Below are 13,825 nucleotides of genomic sequence, written 5' to 3'. Positions count from 1 at the left end.
GAGTCTCTGGGGCCTTGTATAGCCTTGCCACTCCCGTTTCCCGCCGCCGCCGCTGCCGCTGTGAGGCCTACGTGAGTCTCTGGGGCCTTTTATAGCCACGCCGCTCGCATTCCCTGCCGCCGCCACTGCTGCTGCCGCTGTGGTGGCGCTGGGATCATGTGGTGTCCACCGCTTGAGGCGTCCCGCGACCGATGGGCACTGCCAGACATTACCTGTGTTATAGATAACAAAAACAGAAAAAATATTAGGGACCGTTTACCTTGAGCATCCTTGAGTTTAATTGAACTATTTGTGCGTTATTGATGGTGCGATTCTCCCGGGTAAGCAATATAGAGCAGTTTATTAGGAGCTTAGAATTGCTTGAAGAACAAAGACCAAGGTCCATCTCGTTTAGCTCAAAGTGGAGTCAATCTAGTTTAGCTTCTACCATCTTGGTAGTCGCATGGTGTAACGATAATGGAGTTGTTGACTAATTACTGCAATCAATCTCTATCAATTAGTCTATAATAGACCCATACGAGGAATCGCCCAGTGGTGGAGAGCTTTGGAAACCATCGCTCAGAAGCCATGTGTTCCTCCCAAGCTGTTATGCTTCCCCTACGTCAGGTCTCAAAATACTCATATACTGTATCCGACAATGTTATTTTATGAAAATAATCTATGTAATTTGCTTTTGAAGTATTCAACACTAACTGCTTCTACCCTCCCCTAGGGAGCCTGTTCCATAGGTTTACTAGTCACTCAGTAAAATATGTTTCCCTCAGATTAATTTTAAATGTAAACCCACTTCAAGCACAGACTGTGTCCTCTGGTTCTACTGTTCAGGAAACGGTGAAACAAATTGTCATGGTCAATATGATCTAGTCCCTTTAAAATCCTAAAAAGCAGCAATGATATCACCTCTAAACCTCTTTTCCAGAGAAAATATGCCCAATTTACACAATCGATCCTCTTAATCCAATCCCACCAACCCTCAATCATTCTGGTTGCTCCATTCCGTATCATTTCAATAGCTGCAGCATCCTTTCTTTTCTGTGGCCACCAGAACTGTACACAATTATTCTATGTGCGGTCGCACCAGTTATTTTTTAAATGGCAGCATTATCTCACTAGTTAGGCTCTATATTGACCTTTTAATACATCCCGAGATCTGATAGAGCAGCGGAGGCTCTGCTGGTGATTTGCCTCATCGCTGTTTATGGGATCTTCCTGTGCAGAAATTGGCTGCCAACTTTGCCAACATAACTACAGTGACAACAATTCAGGAGCACTTAATTGGCTGTATTGCGCTTTGAGACATCCTGAGATCGTGAAATGACCTATTGACATGAATGTCAATTGTTGAATTGTTGAAGCACCAACTGAGATTATCAGACAGGCCGGGTAAAGCCAGACATCTGCTTATCCAATAGGATCCAGCTTTGCCCTTTTTGTTGCATTGACCCTGACAATCAACGATAGTGTCCTTTTATGTCTTTGTTGTAATGTTTCAAATAACTTTAAAGATCATTTTTCTTGAGTAAATACTATCAAAAATATTATCAGTACATTGGACCAAAATATTACCCACTATATAACTATGCCCATTTAACTGCCTGCTTCGGTAGAGTGTTTTGTAATTTTGGGTCATTTTTATATTTCAAGTTTAAATTGCCTCGTTTATTTTTTATTCAGTACCCTGTATCCAGCTGGAGAGAAAATTATTACACAGTCTAATATAAACTACTTACTTCACCAGTGAGTATTACTATCCTGGAGAATGTTCAGTTTTTAATCTCACGTTTTAGTTTGAACATTTTATCGCCAGTCATGAGTTATTGTCAATTGCCACTGTTGGTGAAAGGTTCTTAATTATAATGTGCTGCCCAAATCAACAAGATTCTCAACAACAGCTACAACAACTTGTGGCCGCGGCTCAGTTGGTATTGTGCTCGCTTCTGAGTTAGACGTTTGTTGGTTCAAGTTCCACTCTAGAGACTTGAGCACAAAAGTCTTGACTGACACTCCAATGCAGTCCCGGGTAAGTATTGCCCTGTCAAGGTGCCGTCTTTTGGATGAGATGTGAAACCGAGGCCGTGTCTTCTCTGTCAAGTGGACGTAAAAGATCCCCTGGCACTATTTCGAAAAAGAGCAGGGGTGTCATCCCCGATGTCCGTACCAATATTTATCCCTCAATCAACATCGCTAAAAAAAACTGATTATTTGTTCATTATCACATTGCTGCTGTGGGAGCTTGCTGTGAGCAAATTGCCTGCTGCATTTCCTATATTACAACAGTGAGTACACTTCAAAAGTAGCCAATTGTCTGTAAATGCTATTGTACGTCCGGTGGTCGTGAAAGGAGCTATAGAAATAAAAGTATTTCATTTATATATTGCCTTTAACGTAGTAAAACGTCCCAAGGCGCTTCACAGGAGCGTTATCAAACAAGATTTGACACCGAGCCACCGAAGGAGATATGAGGACAGGTGAACAAATGCGTAGTTAAGGAGGCAGGTTTTAAGGGGCATCTTAATGAAGGGGAAAGGCAGAGAGGTTTAGGGAAGGAATTCCAGCGTTTAGAACCTAGGCAACTAAAAGCACGGCCTCCAATGATGGAGAAATTAAAGTAAGGGATGAGCAAGAGGCCAAAGTTAGAGAGGCGTAGTGATCTTGGAGGGTTGTTGAGCTGGAAGTGGTTTTAGGTATAGGGAGGGGTTATGCCGTGGATGGATTCGAAAACATGGATGCGAATTTTAAAATTTTGGCATAGCCAGACTGGGAGCCAATGTGTGTCTGCGAACACAAGGATAATGTTTGCACAGGACTTCGTGCGAGTTAGGATACGGGCAGCAGAGTTTTGGATGAGCTGAAGATTTTGGAGAGTGGGAGATGGCAAGGTCAGGAGAGCGTCGAGTTACCAACAGATAAGTAACACCCTCGTTTTGAATTGCCCAATTGTCAGTTTCCAGCAGTCCGTAGGTTAAAACAGGCCACGTAAGTTACTGCAAGTTGTTGCTGTGACTGCAGGTCCAAGATTCCCGCGGTCGATCAAAGGACATGCACAGTGCTCAATAGCGGTCCCGACCACTCAGAATGAACCCCGCGAGAAATTTCGCACTATCGTTATCACTGGGGCCTTGGGGATGAGATAGCACCCACAATCCTCTGCGCCATTTGGTTCCCAGCATAAGTAGTGGCTGGTGGGTCTAAAATATATTGCGAGACACCCGCGGAGATTCCGAGGCGAAATTGTGCCGTCTACTCGCCCAGCAAGCGGCCGGTCGGTAACACTTGGCCCGAATTAGTTCACCAAGATCCCACTGAATGCTCCTGGAATTTCAGGAAAGTAACAAAGAGCTAATTTCTGGTGGTCAGGTGCGACTTCCGTAACGGAAAGAACATGGCGGAACAGGGAAGTAACCAGGAAGCAGCCATCTTTTTGTGATGATGCTTCTTGCGAGGCAACCACTCCCACCCCCCATTAAATATTATCTTGTTTGATTAATTCAATTAATTATTTTAATCGATTTACAGATTAAAGTTAAGCTTGAGGGAAACTTGCGTTCACTTCCTTTTGGGGGAGAGTTTCCAAATTCTACTATTACACTGTCAGCATTCCCATGACATTTCATGTAATTTGCCGTTATTGTGCGTTTGATATTTTTAGGAGTGAGCTTCGAGATGTCATTAGGACCTAAAATAGTAAACTTGCAGTTGAATGATTCAGTATAGGAAGATATATATAGAGCTAATTAGAGTCTAACCCAGAGGAACAATCCATTCGGCTTAACTGGTCTATACCGGTGTTTATGCTCAACACGGGTATCCTCCCACCCCTCTTCTAACCATCAGCATTTCCTTCCAATGCTTTCCCCCTCATGTGCTTATCTAACTTTCCATTAACTACATCAATGCTATTCGTCTCAATTTTTCCATGTGGTAGTGAGTTCCACATTGTCAACACTCTCCGGTATGAGGAAGTTTCTTCTGAGTTCCGTATTGGATTTATTATTGACTATCTAATATTCCTGGGCCCTAGTTCTGGTCAACCCCACAAATGGAAATATTTTCTCTACATCTACCCTATCACCCCTTTTATAACGTTAAATACCTCTAAAATGTTATCCACTCAATCATCACTTTTCTAGTTAAAGGAGCCCGTGCCCATTGAACCTTTCCTGATAGTTATAAACTCTCAGTTCTAGTATAATCTCTTGGGAGGAATGGGATCATCCCAGAGCGTTGCTGGGTTGGGATTAACAGGTGACATTGATGAGCTGATTGTGTTGCTGAGCTCGGCCCTGTGCTGTTGCATATTTAATCGAGTTTATGGCTCCAGAACCTTCAACATGACTCAAGCCCTGCAACATCATTACATGGTTGGTACGGAGATATCTAAGCCGCTGCCTTTGTGGATCCATCGATGAGTTCAGTGGAGCCTAGAATTCAGAAGGAAAGTGCGCCGTAAATTTCCATGGTTTTACGATTCTATTCTATAAATATTCAGAAGCACTCGCGAGCTTTAATTTTCCTGATGTAGAGACGAGGGGTTTTCAATTCATGCAGAACTTAATGTTAGACAGCCAGTGAGACAGTACAGAAAACAGCCTTTAATCTTCAGGCTGTCTTGGTTAGTCCAGCAGCAAAAGAAGGATTTTAAAGTGCATCAAGGCATAACAGGATTGGAACATTTTATATGGAGTGTAAGGATGTGAACCGCTACAGTTTCCAATAGTCACAAGTGGGATCAGATTGTTGCCGTTGCTGTCATCGGTACCTCAGGTTAGTACTCTCTGTAAATAAAGGTTTAATCCGACTGTCCTGAAGTCTACTAATGTTACACTGCTATTGATCGTTCTTTATATTGCAGCAATGTTAAACTTTGCTTTTTAATCAGGCAACTTTAAGTGAAATTCAGATACCACTGGTCTGTCGGTCCAGGCCTGACCCTGCAAGAATAGACGGTTTCATGATGAAATAATGAATGGTTTTATTAAAGACTGCCATTGAAACATTTGATAACTGTATGGGGAAAACATTTAGCTCAGCAAAGGAAAATATCTGTGCATATATCATCCTTTTTAATTGTTACAAGTGATACAGAAACAAAGACAGCCTGAAGATTAAAGGTTTCCCTTGGTAAAACAGCAATTATATGGAACAAGAGAGAAGCTAATAAAGTTACGTGGTTGCACCGCTCTGTGGAAAATGGCTTTCTAAGTAAGAAAACTAAAGTTATTAATAAGGGATAAGTCAATTACATTCTCCTTAGTTGGAGTTGTGCCTTAGCTTTTACACAATTCAGTAATCCAAAATTGTTTGGATTGTCATGAATATTTGTAATCGTAAAGGCTTAAGATGCCAAGCTAATTGTAATACGTTTGAAACGCCAACAAATGTATCAGATTTGGTAGTAAGTACTGCCTTTTAAGTGTATCTTTAAGTATTATTGCATCTAAACTACATTTAATAAATTCATGACGCCTGATTTTCACTGAATAGAAATTTATTGCTTTGAGGAGAACATTATAAATAAGCGCCAGTCCTTTAACAGCCAAAGGTCAGATTACCAAGCCAACGAGCCAAATGTTTACATGTCTGTAACTAAAGAGAGATTGCGCGAAATTTAAAATGTTCAACTGGAATAGACATGGCCTGCTCAACACAGAATCACACCTCATTGAAAGGTTCAGTCGTCAATCTATTTCACAACTGCCAGCATTTATTATGCCACTCTCAGCCCATCAGATAGGTCGTCCCACTGTCGAGGATACAACATCAGGATCATCACTTTGATGAAAACCAGTACCTCAGGACGAGGAAGAAAATCTCGCCAAGCATAATTCCTTCAAGCATGCACGTGAAATAACTATAATAAGAAAGCTGCCAGGCATTTAAGAGTGCATCCTACAAAAGCAATTGGACAGGACGCGAAAACTGTAAAGTTAACATTATTTACCAAAAAAATACAAATCCAAAGTAAACCCATTTTAGATTTCGAACCGATGACTGAGTCTACAGAACGTTCTAATCTGCCCTTCTTTGCCCAGCAAATTATTGTCTTGCTTCATTTCACGGAAATTCCCACTGGAACATCCCCATCAGTGACGACTGATAAATCTGTTGGATTCGATTTTCGGTTTGCAATATCAGGAACTAGTAAAAATCAAATTCAAAACGTAATTAACAAATGACAGGATTGTTCGTAAGTCTACAAACTGAAGTGGGAGTAACTCAAGTGATGGTGGTCCTCACAAATCCATCTCAAATTATTGAACATCGTCATATTCTCCTCTGAGTTCAGCATCAAAGAGATTAAAAGACCCTAAAAAATAGAGAGGCATATTGAGCTGATTTAGACAATGTAACCACCAAAGTAATGAGTGTAGCTAACACATAGTCTTTTTGTGAATCTATCTAACTCCAATTCATTTGTTAATAGTCCACCTCATCACTCTACACAGCTATCGCTTACTCGACATAAGGATTCAAATTACTTTAACTGAAATAATCCTTTTCCAGTTACAGTTACAGTTTATCCCACTAAAATGGCACTAAACGGTTCAGAATAAAGGCCCTCTATAAGGAATCATGTGTTTAATTTATAGGAAAATGTATATTGCGGGGTGAATAATGGATTCTGTAGGTTGGCGATTCTGAATTGTTTTGCTTCTGTTTCTGAGTGATGAAGCCATGTCACTGATTTCCTGCCCTATCTATAAGGCGCTGTACTGACGCTTTAATGTATAGGGTGTACAGGTGCAGGGTTTCTGTCTGAGCCCAGTTTCTATGAGGCCATTGTTCCTTCTAATCGCCCACATTGGAATTTCGACACTAATACAGTTTTATAAAATGCAAAAGCTCTAGATTTTGTTTACAAATTCCTTTGAACACTTTCCACCGTCTGGAATCTTGCATAGGATGTTGGCTGTGAATGTTTGAGGCCGATCATTTGAGCCCCAGGATATCACTGCAGGTGTTTCGCAGGGCTGTGTCCTAGACCCAAACATCATCAGCTGCTGCATCAATGTCCTTCACTCCATCATAAGTTCAGAAGTGGGATTGTTCGCCGGTGATTGCACCATGTTCAGATACATTTGCAATTCCTCAGATAATGAAGCCGTCAATGCAGCAAGACCTGAACAACATTCAGGCCTGGGCATATAAGTGGCAATAACAATCGTGCCACACAAGTACTAGAAAATGACCATCTCCAAAAAGAGAGAGTGTAACCACCGTCCCTTGACATGCAGTGGCATAACCATCGTCAGCTCCCCCAACATCTACATCCTGGGGGTCACCATTGACCAGAAGCTTAACTAGACCAGACACATAAATAATGTAGCTACAAGAGCAGACCACAGGCTGAGTATTCTGCGGCTGATGATTCATCTGCTAACTCTTCAAAGCGTTTCAGGAGTGTAATGGAATCTTTCCACTTGCCTGGATGAGTGCAGTTCCAACAACGGTTAAGAAGCTCGACACCATCCGGGAGAAAGCAGTCCGTTTGATTGGCACCCCAGCTATTACCTTAAACATTCACTCCCCCCACCACCAGCGCAACCTGGCTGCAGTGTGTACAAGATGCACCACAACAACTCGCCAACGGTTCGTCAACTGGATCTCCCAAACTTCTGACCTCAATCACCGAGAAGGACAAGGGCAGCAGGCATATAGGAAAACCATCCTGCAAGTTCCCCTCCAAGTCACATACCATCCTGACTTGGAAATATATCGCCGTTTCTTCATACTCGCTGGGTAAAAATCCTGGAACCCCTCTCTGATTGCACTGTGGGAGTACTTTCACCTCACAGATTGCAGCAGTTCAAGAAGGCGGCTCACTGCCACCTCTCAAGGGCAAATAGCGATGGGCTATAAATGCTGGTCTTGCCAGCAACGCCCACATCCCATGAATGAATAAAAATTAATGAAATGAGTCCGCACTAAAACCAATATTTCATTAGATTGCTGCGTGTTTTTGAAGAATCTGTGACATTTAATTTATGTTCTCTCGCTATATGTTGTGGTGGGAAGTGTCTGGCAAAATCTTAAATTGTCCTACCTTCCATATTTATATCTTCACTTTCCTGTAAATGGCTGTCTATATAATATTCCAATTTGTCCACTGAACAGAGAGACTGTGAATCTAATAAAGAAACACATTGCAATCTTAAATTACAAATATTCTTTGAAATGAATTGTAACATGTGCATCAAGTTTAAAGATAATTACCGGGTCCTGCCCCAAGCTCCTGAATCTCTATTTCCTCATAAATCTGCTCTGGAAATCCTGTCGTAAAATGTTGTTTGCTTCTGCTGCCTGTAATACCAAGAACGGGAGAAAATCGGGTGAGCATCCTTTGAGAGTTATTTATGTCTCTATTTCCCCGTTTCCTCTTTCCATCTCTCATTATTGCTTTCTCTCAGTTGCCGGTTATTTGCATACTGATATATCAGCGTACTTCCCCTTCCCCATACCTGAAGAGCCCTCAAGCGCTCAATGTGCTGACTACCATACCTTCGGTTATTTTTTCTGGGTACATTGGTCTTTCCGTGGATTCTCACCCCATTCCAATAAAGTTTAATAATGACTAGAAAAGATGACCATTAATAGGACACACCAGTTACTCGCCAATTCTCACGACTCATTAACCAACCTTTATGGAAACTTCTCTGGACTTCTGCGGCCAAAGCAAGTGACACTGCAACCAAAAGGCCACCAAGAATGCAGGAGATGATGAAAAGGGAGGGGCTCTTCTGGTTGAAAGGTGCTGTGTTCTGCTGATGGCCTGTAAGCAATCGCACTTAATATTAGCACAGATCAAATCTGTCCCACTCTTTTCAATGGCCCTGAAATTATGTTGTGTATGACGGCGTACTCTCAGATTACCCCATCATCTTCCCTTTGAAATACACCACAAGTTCGGGATTTCCGCATACGCTTGCCCGATCCAAAATCTGGAGCTTGCATTCTGTCAACAAATGCGTTGACAGGCCATCCATATGGGCTACGAAAAAGCAATCGCTGGAGCAGAGTTGCCCACCGATTGGACAGCCATTGCGCACAGAAATGTTAACGTTGATGCAAACAGGCACAAGGCCAGTTTGCATCAGATTAAGGGGATATCTTAGGTTTTTATTAAACATTTTCAGCTATTAAATGATACACATACACTGTATGAAATGAGTTTCTGCCAATATTGGCCCGGATTACAGCTTTAATGATGTGTAAATTTATTAACAAAAAAATTAATTTTTAGTGAAGCTGGTGAAATGAAGATAATTACGAATAAAATTCCAATTCTGTAAATTATAATTAGATTAGATTTCGTGATTCCATTACTTCCCTTTAGGGTATTCCCTTGGATATGATTACAATAGAATTCTACGTTGTGATTGAAAGACCAGGCCCACATGAACCCACGTCCGCTTCTGCACCATCTGCTTCCCTGGGATCCGTGGGCCATTATGCTGCCCTCAGCCTCAAGGCCAGGGATTTCAACCTTTCAGAGCCTCCAGCAGGTAGCATATTTTTGCCTCGGATCGGCGGCATACTCCAGAGTTACGACTATGAACAATATGTTTGGTCAAACAGCTCACGTGTATAGCGACTGGGTCGAACTGACATATTCCTGGGTTATATTGGGAAAGAGGCACATCACCTGAAGAAAGAAGAGAGAGAGAAAACAAGGAACGGTAGGCCAGTTAGCCTGACATCAGTTGCGGGAAAATGCTGGAATCCATTTTTAATGAAGTGGTAGCAGGACACTGAAAAAATCAGAATGTTCAGTCAAAGTCAACATGGTTTTATGAAAGGGAAATCGTATTTAATAAATTTGGTCGAGTTTTTTGAGGATGTAACTAGCAGAGTGGATCCAGGGGAACCAGTGTTTGTAGTATATTTGGATTTCCAAAAGGCATTCGATAATGTGCCACATAAATTGTTGTTACGCAAAATAACAGCTCATTGGGCTGGGGATAATATATTAGCATGGATAGATGGTTGGTTGATGGAGAGAAAACAGAGAGTAGGGATGAACGGGAATTTTTTGGTTGGTAGGCTGTAACTTCTGGGGTGCCGCAAGGGTCATTGCTTGGGCCTCAGTTACTTACAATTTATATTAATGACATAGATGAAGGGACCGAGTGTAATTCATTCAAGTTTGCTGATAATATAAACTTAGGTGGGAATGTTAGCCGTAAGGAGGACATAAATATCCTGCCATGGGATATAGACAGGTTAAGTGAGTGGGCAATCGGGTAGTATAATGTGAGGAAATGTCAGGTTATTTACTTTGGTTGGAAGAATAGAAAAACAGAATATTTTTTAAATGGTGAGAAACTATTAAATGTTGGTGTTCAGAGAGATTTAGCAGCCCTCGTACAGGAAACACAGAGAGGTACTATACAGTTACGGGTAGGCAATTACTAATGCAAATGGAATTTTGGCCTTTATTGCAAGGCGGTTGGAGTAAAAGAATACAGTATTGTTGCTACAATTGCACAGGGCGTTGGTAAGACCAAATGTGGATTATGCGCACAGTTTTGGTCTCCTTATCTTAGCAAGGAAATACTTGCCCTAGAGGTGGTGAAATGAAAGTTCGCTGGATTGATTCCTGGGATGAGAGAGTTGTCCTATGAGGAGAGATTGAATAGATTGCGACTATGCCCTCTGGAGTTTAGAAGAATGAGAGGTGATCTCATTGAACCATTTAAAATTCTGAGGGGTTTTGACAGGGTAGATGGTGAGAGGTTGTTTCCCTTGCCTGGAGAGTTTCGATCAAGGGGGCATAGTCATTGTTGGGAGGACTCGTAAAAATCAACATTTCATTGTGCAGTGCACACGTCTGCTGCATATATGACAAATAAAATTGAATTGAATTGAATAGTCTCAGGGTAAGGGGTATGATATTTAAGTTGTGATTAGGAGAAATTTCTTCACATAGAAGTTGTGAATCTTTGGAATTCGCTACATGAAAGGGCTGTGGATGCGGAGGCATATTCAAGGCTGAGATAGATATATTTTTGGGCTCTAGTGGACGTGGAGATCGGGCAGGAAAGTGGAGTTGAGGCCGAAGATCAACCATGACCTTATTGAATGGTGGACCAGGCTCTAGGGGACGTATGGCCTACTCCTGATCGAATTATAATGTTCTTATGTTCTTACTATGTTATGCAGAAGTTCTGTTGTTATCTTTTCGGATGCTATTACTCTCTGCAGGATTTTAATTCAAACCCAGTTAAGAAAGCTGAGTTTCAAAATAACTCTCACACTCTTTACCTTTTCCCCAGCTCTCGATCGCATTGCAAGCTGCCATTAACAGTTAATTGCACTGTTTGTGTAGTAATCGTTCAGTTCTGGACAAAAATTGGGCCGTGGCACAGACGGGTAGATAATGTAACCCTGCAGTGCCAATAGCATGAAGGAATATAGAGACGTATATCCAAATTTGCTGACGGCACCAATTAGGTGCCACAGTAAATAGTGTAGATAGGAGCAGAAAGCTGTAAAGGGAGTGGGTAAAACTGCGCAGATGGACTTCATTGTGGGAATGTGTGTGGTGATGCATTTTGGAGTTAAATAGGATAGATCGGAGTATTTTCTAAATGGTGAAACGCTAGAAACTGGAGTTGACCAGGGAGATATAGAAGTCCAAGTATAGAAATCACTGAAATCTATTACAAGTACTAAAATAGTGAATGGCGGAACAGACTTGCGGGGTTGCATGACCTAATCCATTTCCTCTGTTCAGAGCACGTGCGATGGTTCTCAGGATGGACTGTGTCAAATCTATACCTTTAACCGATACAGTAAGATCTAGAATAGCGACAGAAAATGCTGGAAAAACTCAGCAGGCCAGGCAACATCCGTGGAGAGAAATTAGAGTCGACGTTTCGGGTGAACCCTTTTTCAAAAATGGAAAGGAGATGAAATAGATCAAAGGCAGGGCTGCCATAGAACAAAAGAAGTAAAGAGAAATTAAGAGGTATTCAAAGCCAGACGAGATGGTAAGAGGAATAGTGGAGACAAAAGACGGCTCAGATTAGGTGTGAAGTGTACTGGCAGAATGAGAGACAGCTGTCATGTGGGAGAGAGAAAAAAAAGGAAAGGTGGGGGGAGGGAATACCCAAAAGAAAGGGGTGGAAAAAAATATAAGTTAAAATGTAATAGGGGCCGAGGTTATGACCTGAAATTGTTGAACTCGATATTGAATCCGGAAGTCTGCAAAGTGCCTAATCGGGAGGTGAGGTGCTGTTCCTCGAGTTTACATTGAGCTTCTGTGGAACAATGCAAGAGCCCAAGGATGGTGAGGTACGAGTGGGAATGGAGCAGTGAATTAAAATGACAGGCGACGGGATGCTCGGGGTCACCCTTATGGACTGAACGGAGGTGTTCTGCAAAGCGGCCGCCCAATCTTCGTTTGGTCTCCCCAATGCAGAGGAGACCACATCATGAGCAGTGAATACAGTAAGATCTAGCTTCTCTTCACTAGGTAACATCATGTGGCAAGAATCGCCGTTTCTGAATGATAAGCCGTTCAGTGAAAAGACTCATCAAGCAGATTGACATGGTTATAAAGCAACTAAACACATTTTAAATGAACATCTGAATGATGACATGAAATATGTGACGCTGATGTTAAACTAGCAATAGATGCTTATTTACTCCTGCATAAAATTGAAAAGAATTCTAGTGTTTTCCCTGGAGCTTGTTGTCCTCCTGCGGATTATAATCAAAACGACATTCACGTTTGGGCTTTTAAATGGCAAGTAACATTCGCACCACACAAGTGCAAAGCAATAATTATCCTCAATATGCGAGTATCTAACTACTGCCCCGTGACATTCAACGGCATTACCATCGCTGAATCCCCCACCATCAACATCCTGGCAGTCAACATTGACCAGCCACATAAATGCAGTGGCAACAAGCGCGGGTCAGAGGCTGGGTATTCTGCAGCGAGTGTCACACCTCGTATCTCCCCAAAGCCTCTCCACCATCTACAAGGCACAGGTCAGGAGTGTGATGCAGTACACTCCACTTGCATGGATGAGTGCAGCTCCAACAATATTCAAGAAGCTCGATACCATCAAGGACAATGCAGCCATGTGCCAAGGCTTCTTCGGCAGCAGATCCCAATCTCTCGACCTTTAGCACCTAGAAGGACAAGGACAGCAGGTGCATGGGAACACCATCAACGGCAAGTTCCTATCCAAGTTACACATCATCCTGACTTGGAAATATATCACCGCTCCTTCATCGTCGCTGGGTGAAAATCGTGGAATTCCCTCCCTAGCATCACTATGGGAGTACCATCACCACACGGACTGCAGCGGTTCAAGAAGGCCGCTTACGACCGCCTTCTCAAGGGCAATTAGTGATGGGCCATAAATGCTGGCCTTGCCAGCGAAGCCCACGTCTCAGGAACGAATAATAAAAAAAACAACTTGCAACTATATAGCTCGTATAACATAATAAATACGTCCCAAGGCGCTACACGTGAGCGATTAGCAAACACAATTTGACAGCGCTCCACATCAAAAGATATTATGACAGGTGCCCAAAAGCTTGGTCAAAAAGGCAGGCTTTACGGAGCAATTCAAAGGAGGAGAGAGAGGTACCGAGGCGGAGAGTTTAGGGAGGGAATTTCAGAGCTCAGGGCCCAGGCAGCTGAAGGCATGGCCACCAATGGTGGAGCGAAGTAAATTAGGGATGTGCAAGAGGTCAGAATTGGAGGAGCGCAGAGATCTCGAGGACTGTCGGGCCGGAGGAGCTTACAGTGATATGGGGGGTCGAGGCCATGGAGGGATTTGAACAAAAGGATGAGACTTTAAAATCGATC

At 42.4% G+C, this 13,825-nt stretch overlaps 1 protein-coding gene across 1 annotated transcript in view; it reads right to left on the bottom strand.

Annotated features, from left to right (window-relative positions):
* Nucleotides 1–6,049: 6,049 nt before the first annotated feature.
* The window catches only part of LOC147115398 (scavenger receptor cysteine-rich domain-containing protein DMBT1-like), a 117,410-nt gene continuing 109,634 nt past the window's right edge, over nucleotides 6,050–13,825 (bottom strand). Inside the window, exons 13-16 of the mRNA XM_085989574.1 lie at nucleotides 8,639–8,770; nucleotides 8,215–8,301; nucleotides 8,045–8,128; nucleotides 6,050–6,138 (exon numbers count right to left, since the gene is read on the bottom strand). Coding sequence (XP_085845700.1) covers nucleotides 6,050–6,138; nucleotides 8,045–8,128; nucleotides 8,215–8,301; nucleotides 8,639–8,770 — 392 coding nt within the window. The remainder of the gene's footprint in view (nucleotides 6,139–8,044; nucleotides 8,129–8,214; nucleotides 8,302–8,638; nucleotides 8,771–13,825) is intronic.

This window comes from Somniosus microcephalus, chromosome 6 (genome assembly GCF_052327205.1).
Source record: "Somniosus microcephalus isolate GS21.2 chromosome 6, FLI_Smic_1.0, whole genome shotgun sequence".
NCBI lineage: Eukaryota > Metazoa > Chordata > Chondrichthyes > Squaliformes > Somniosidae > Somniosus > Somniosus microcephalus.
This window is presented reverse-complemented; position numbering and strand designations above follow the sequence as displayed.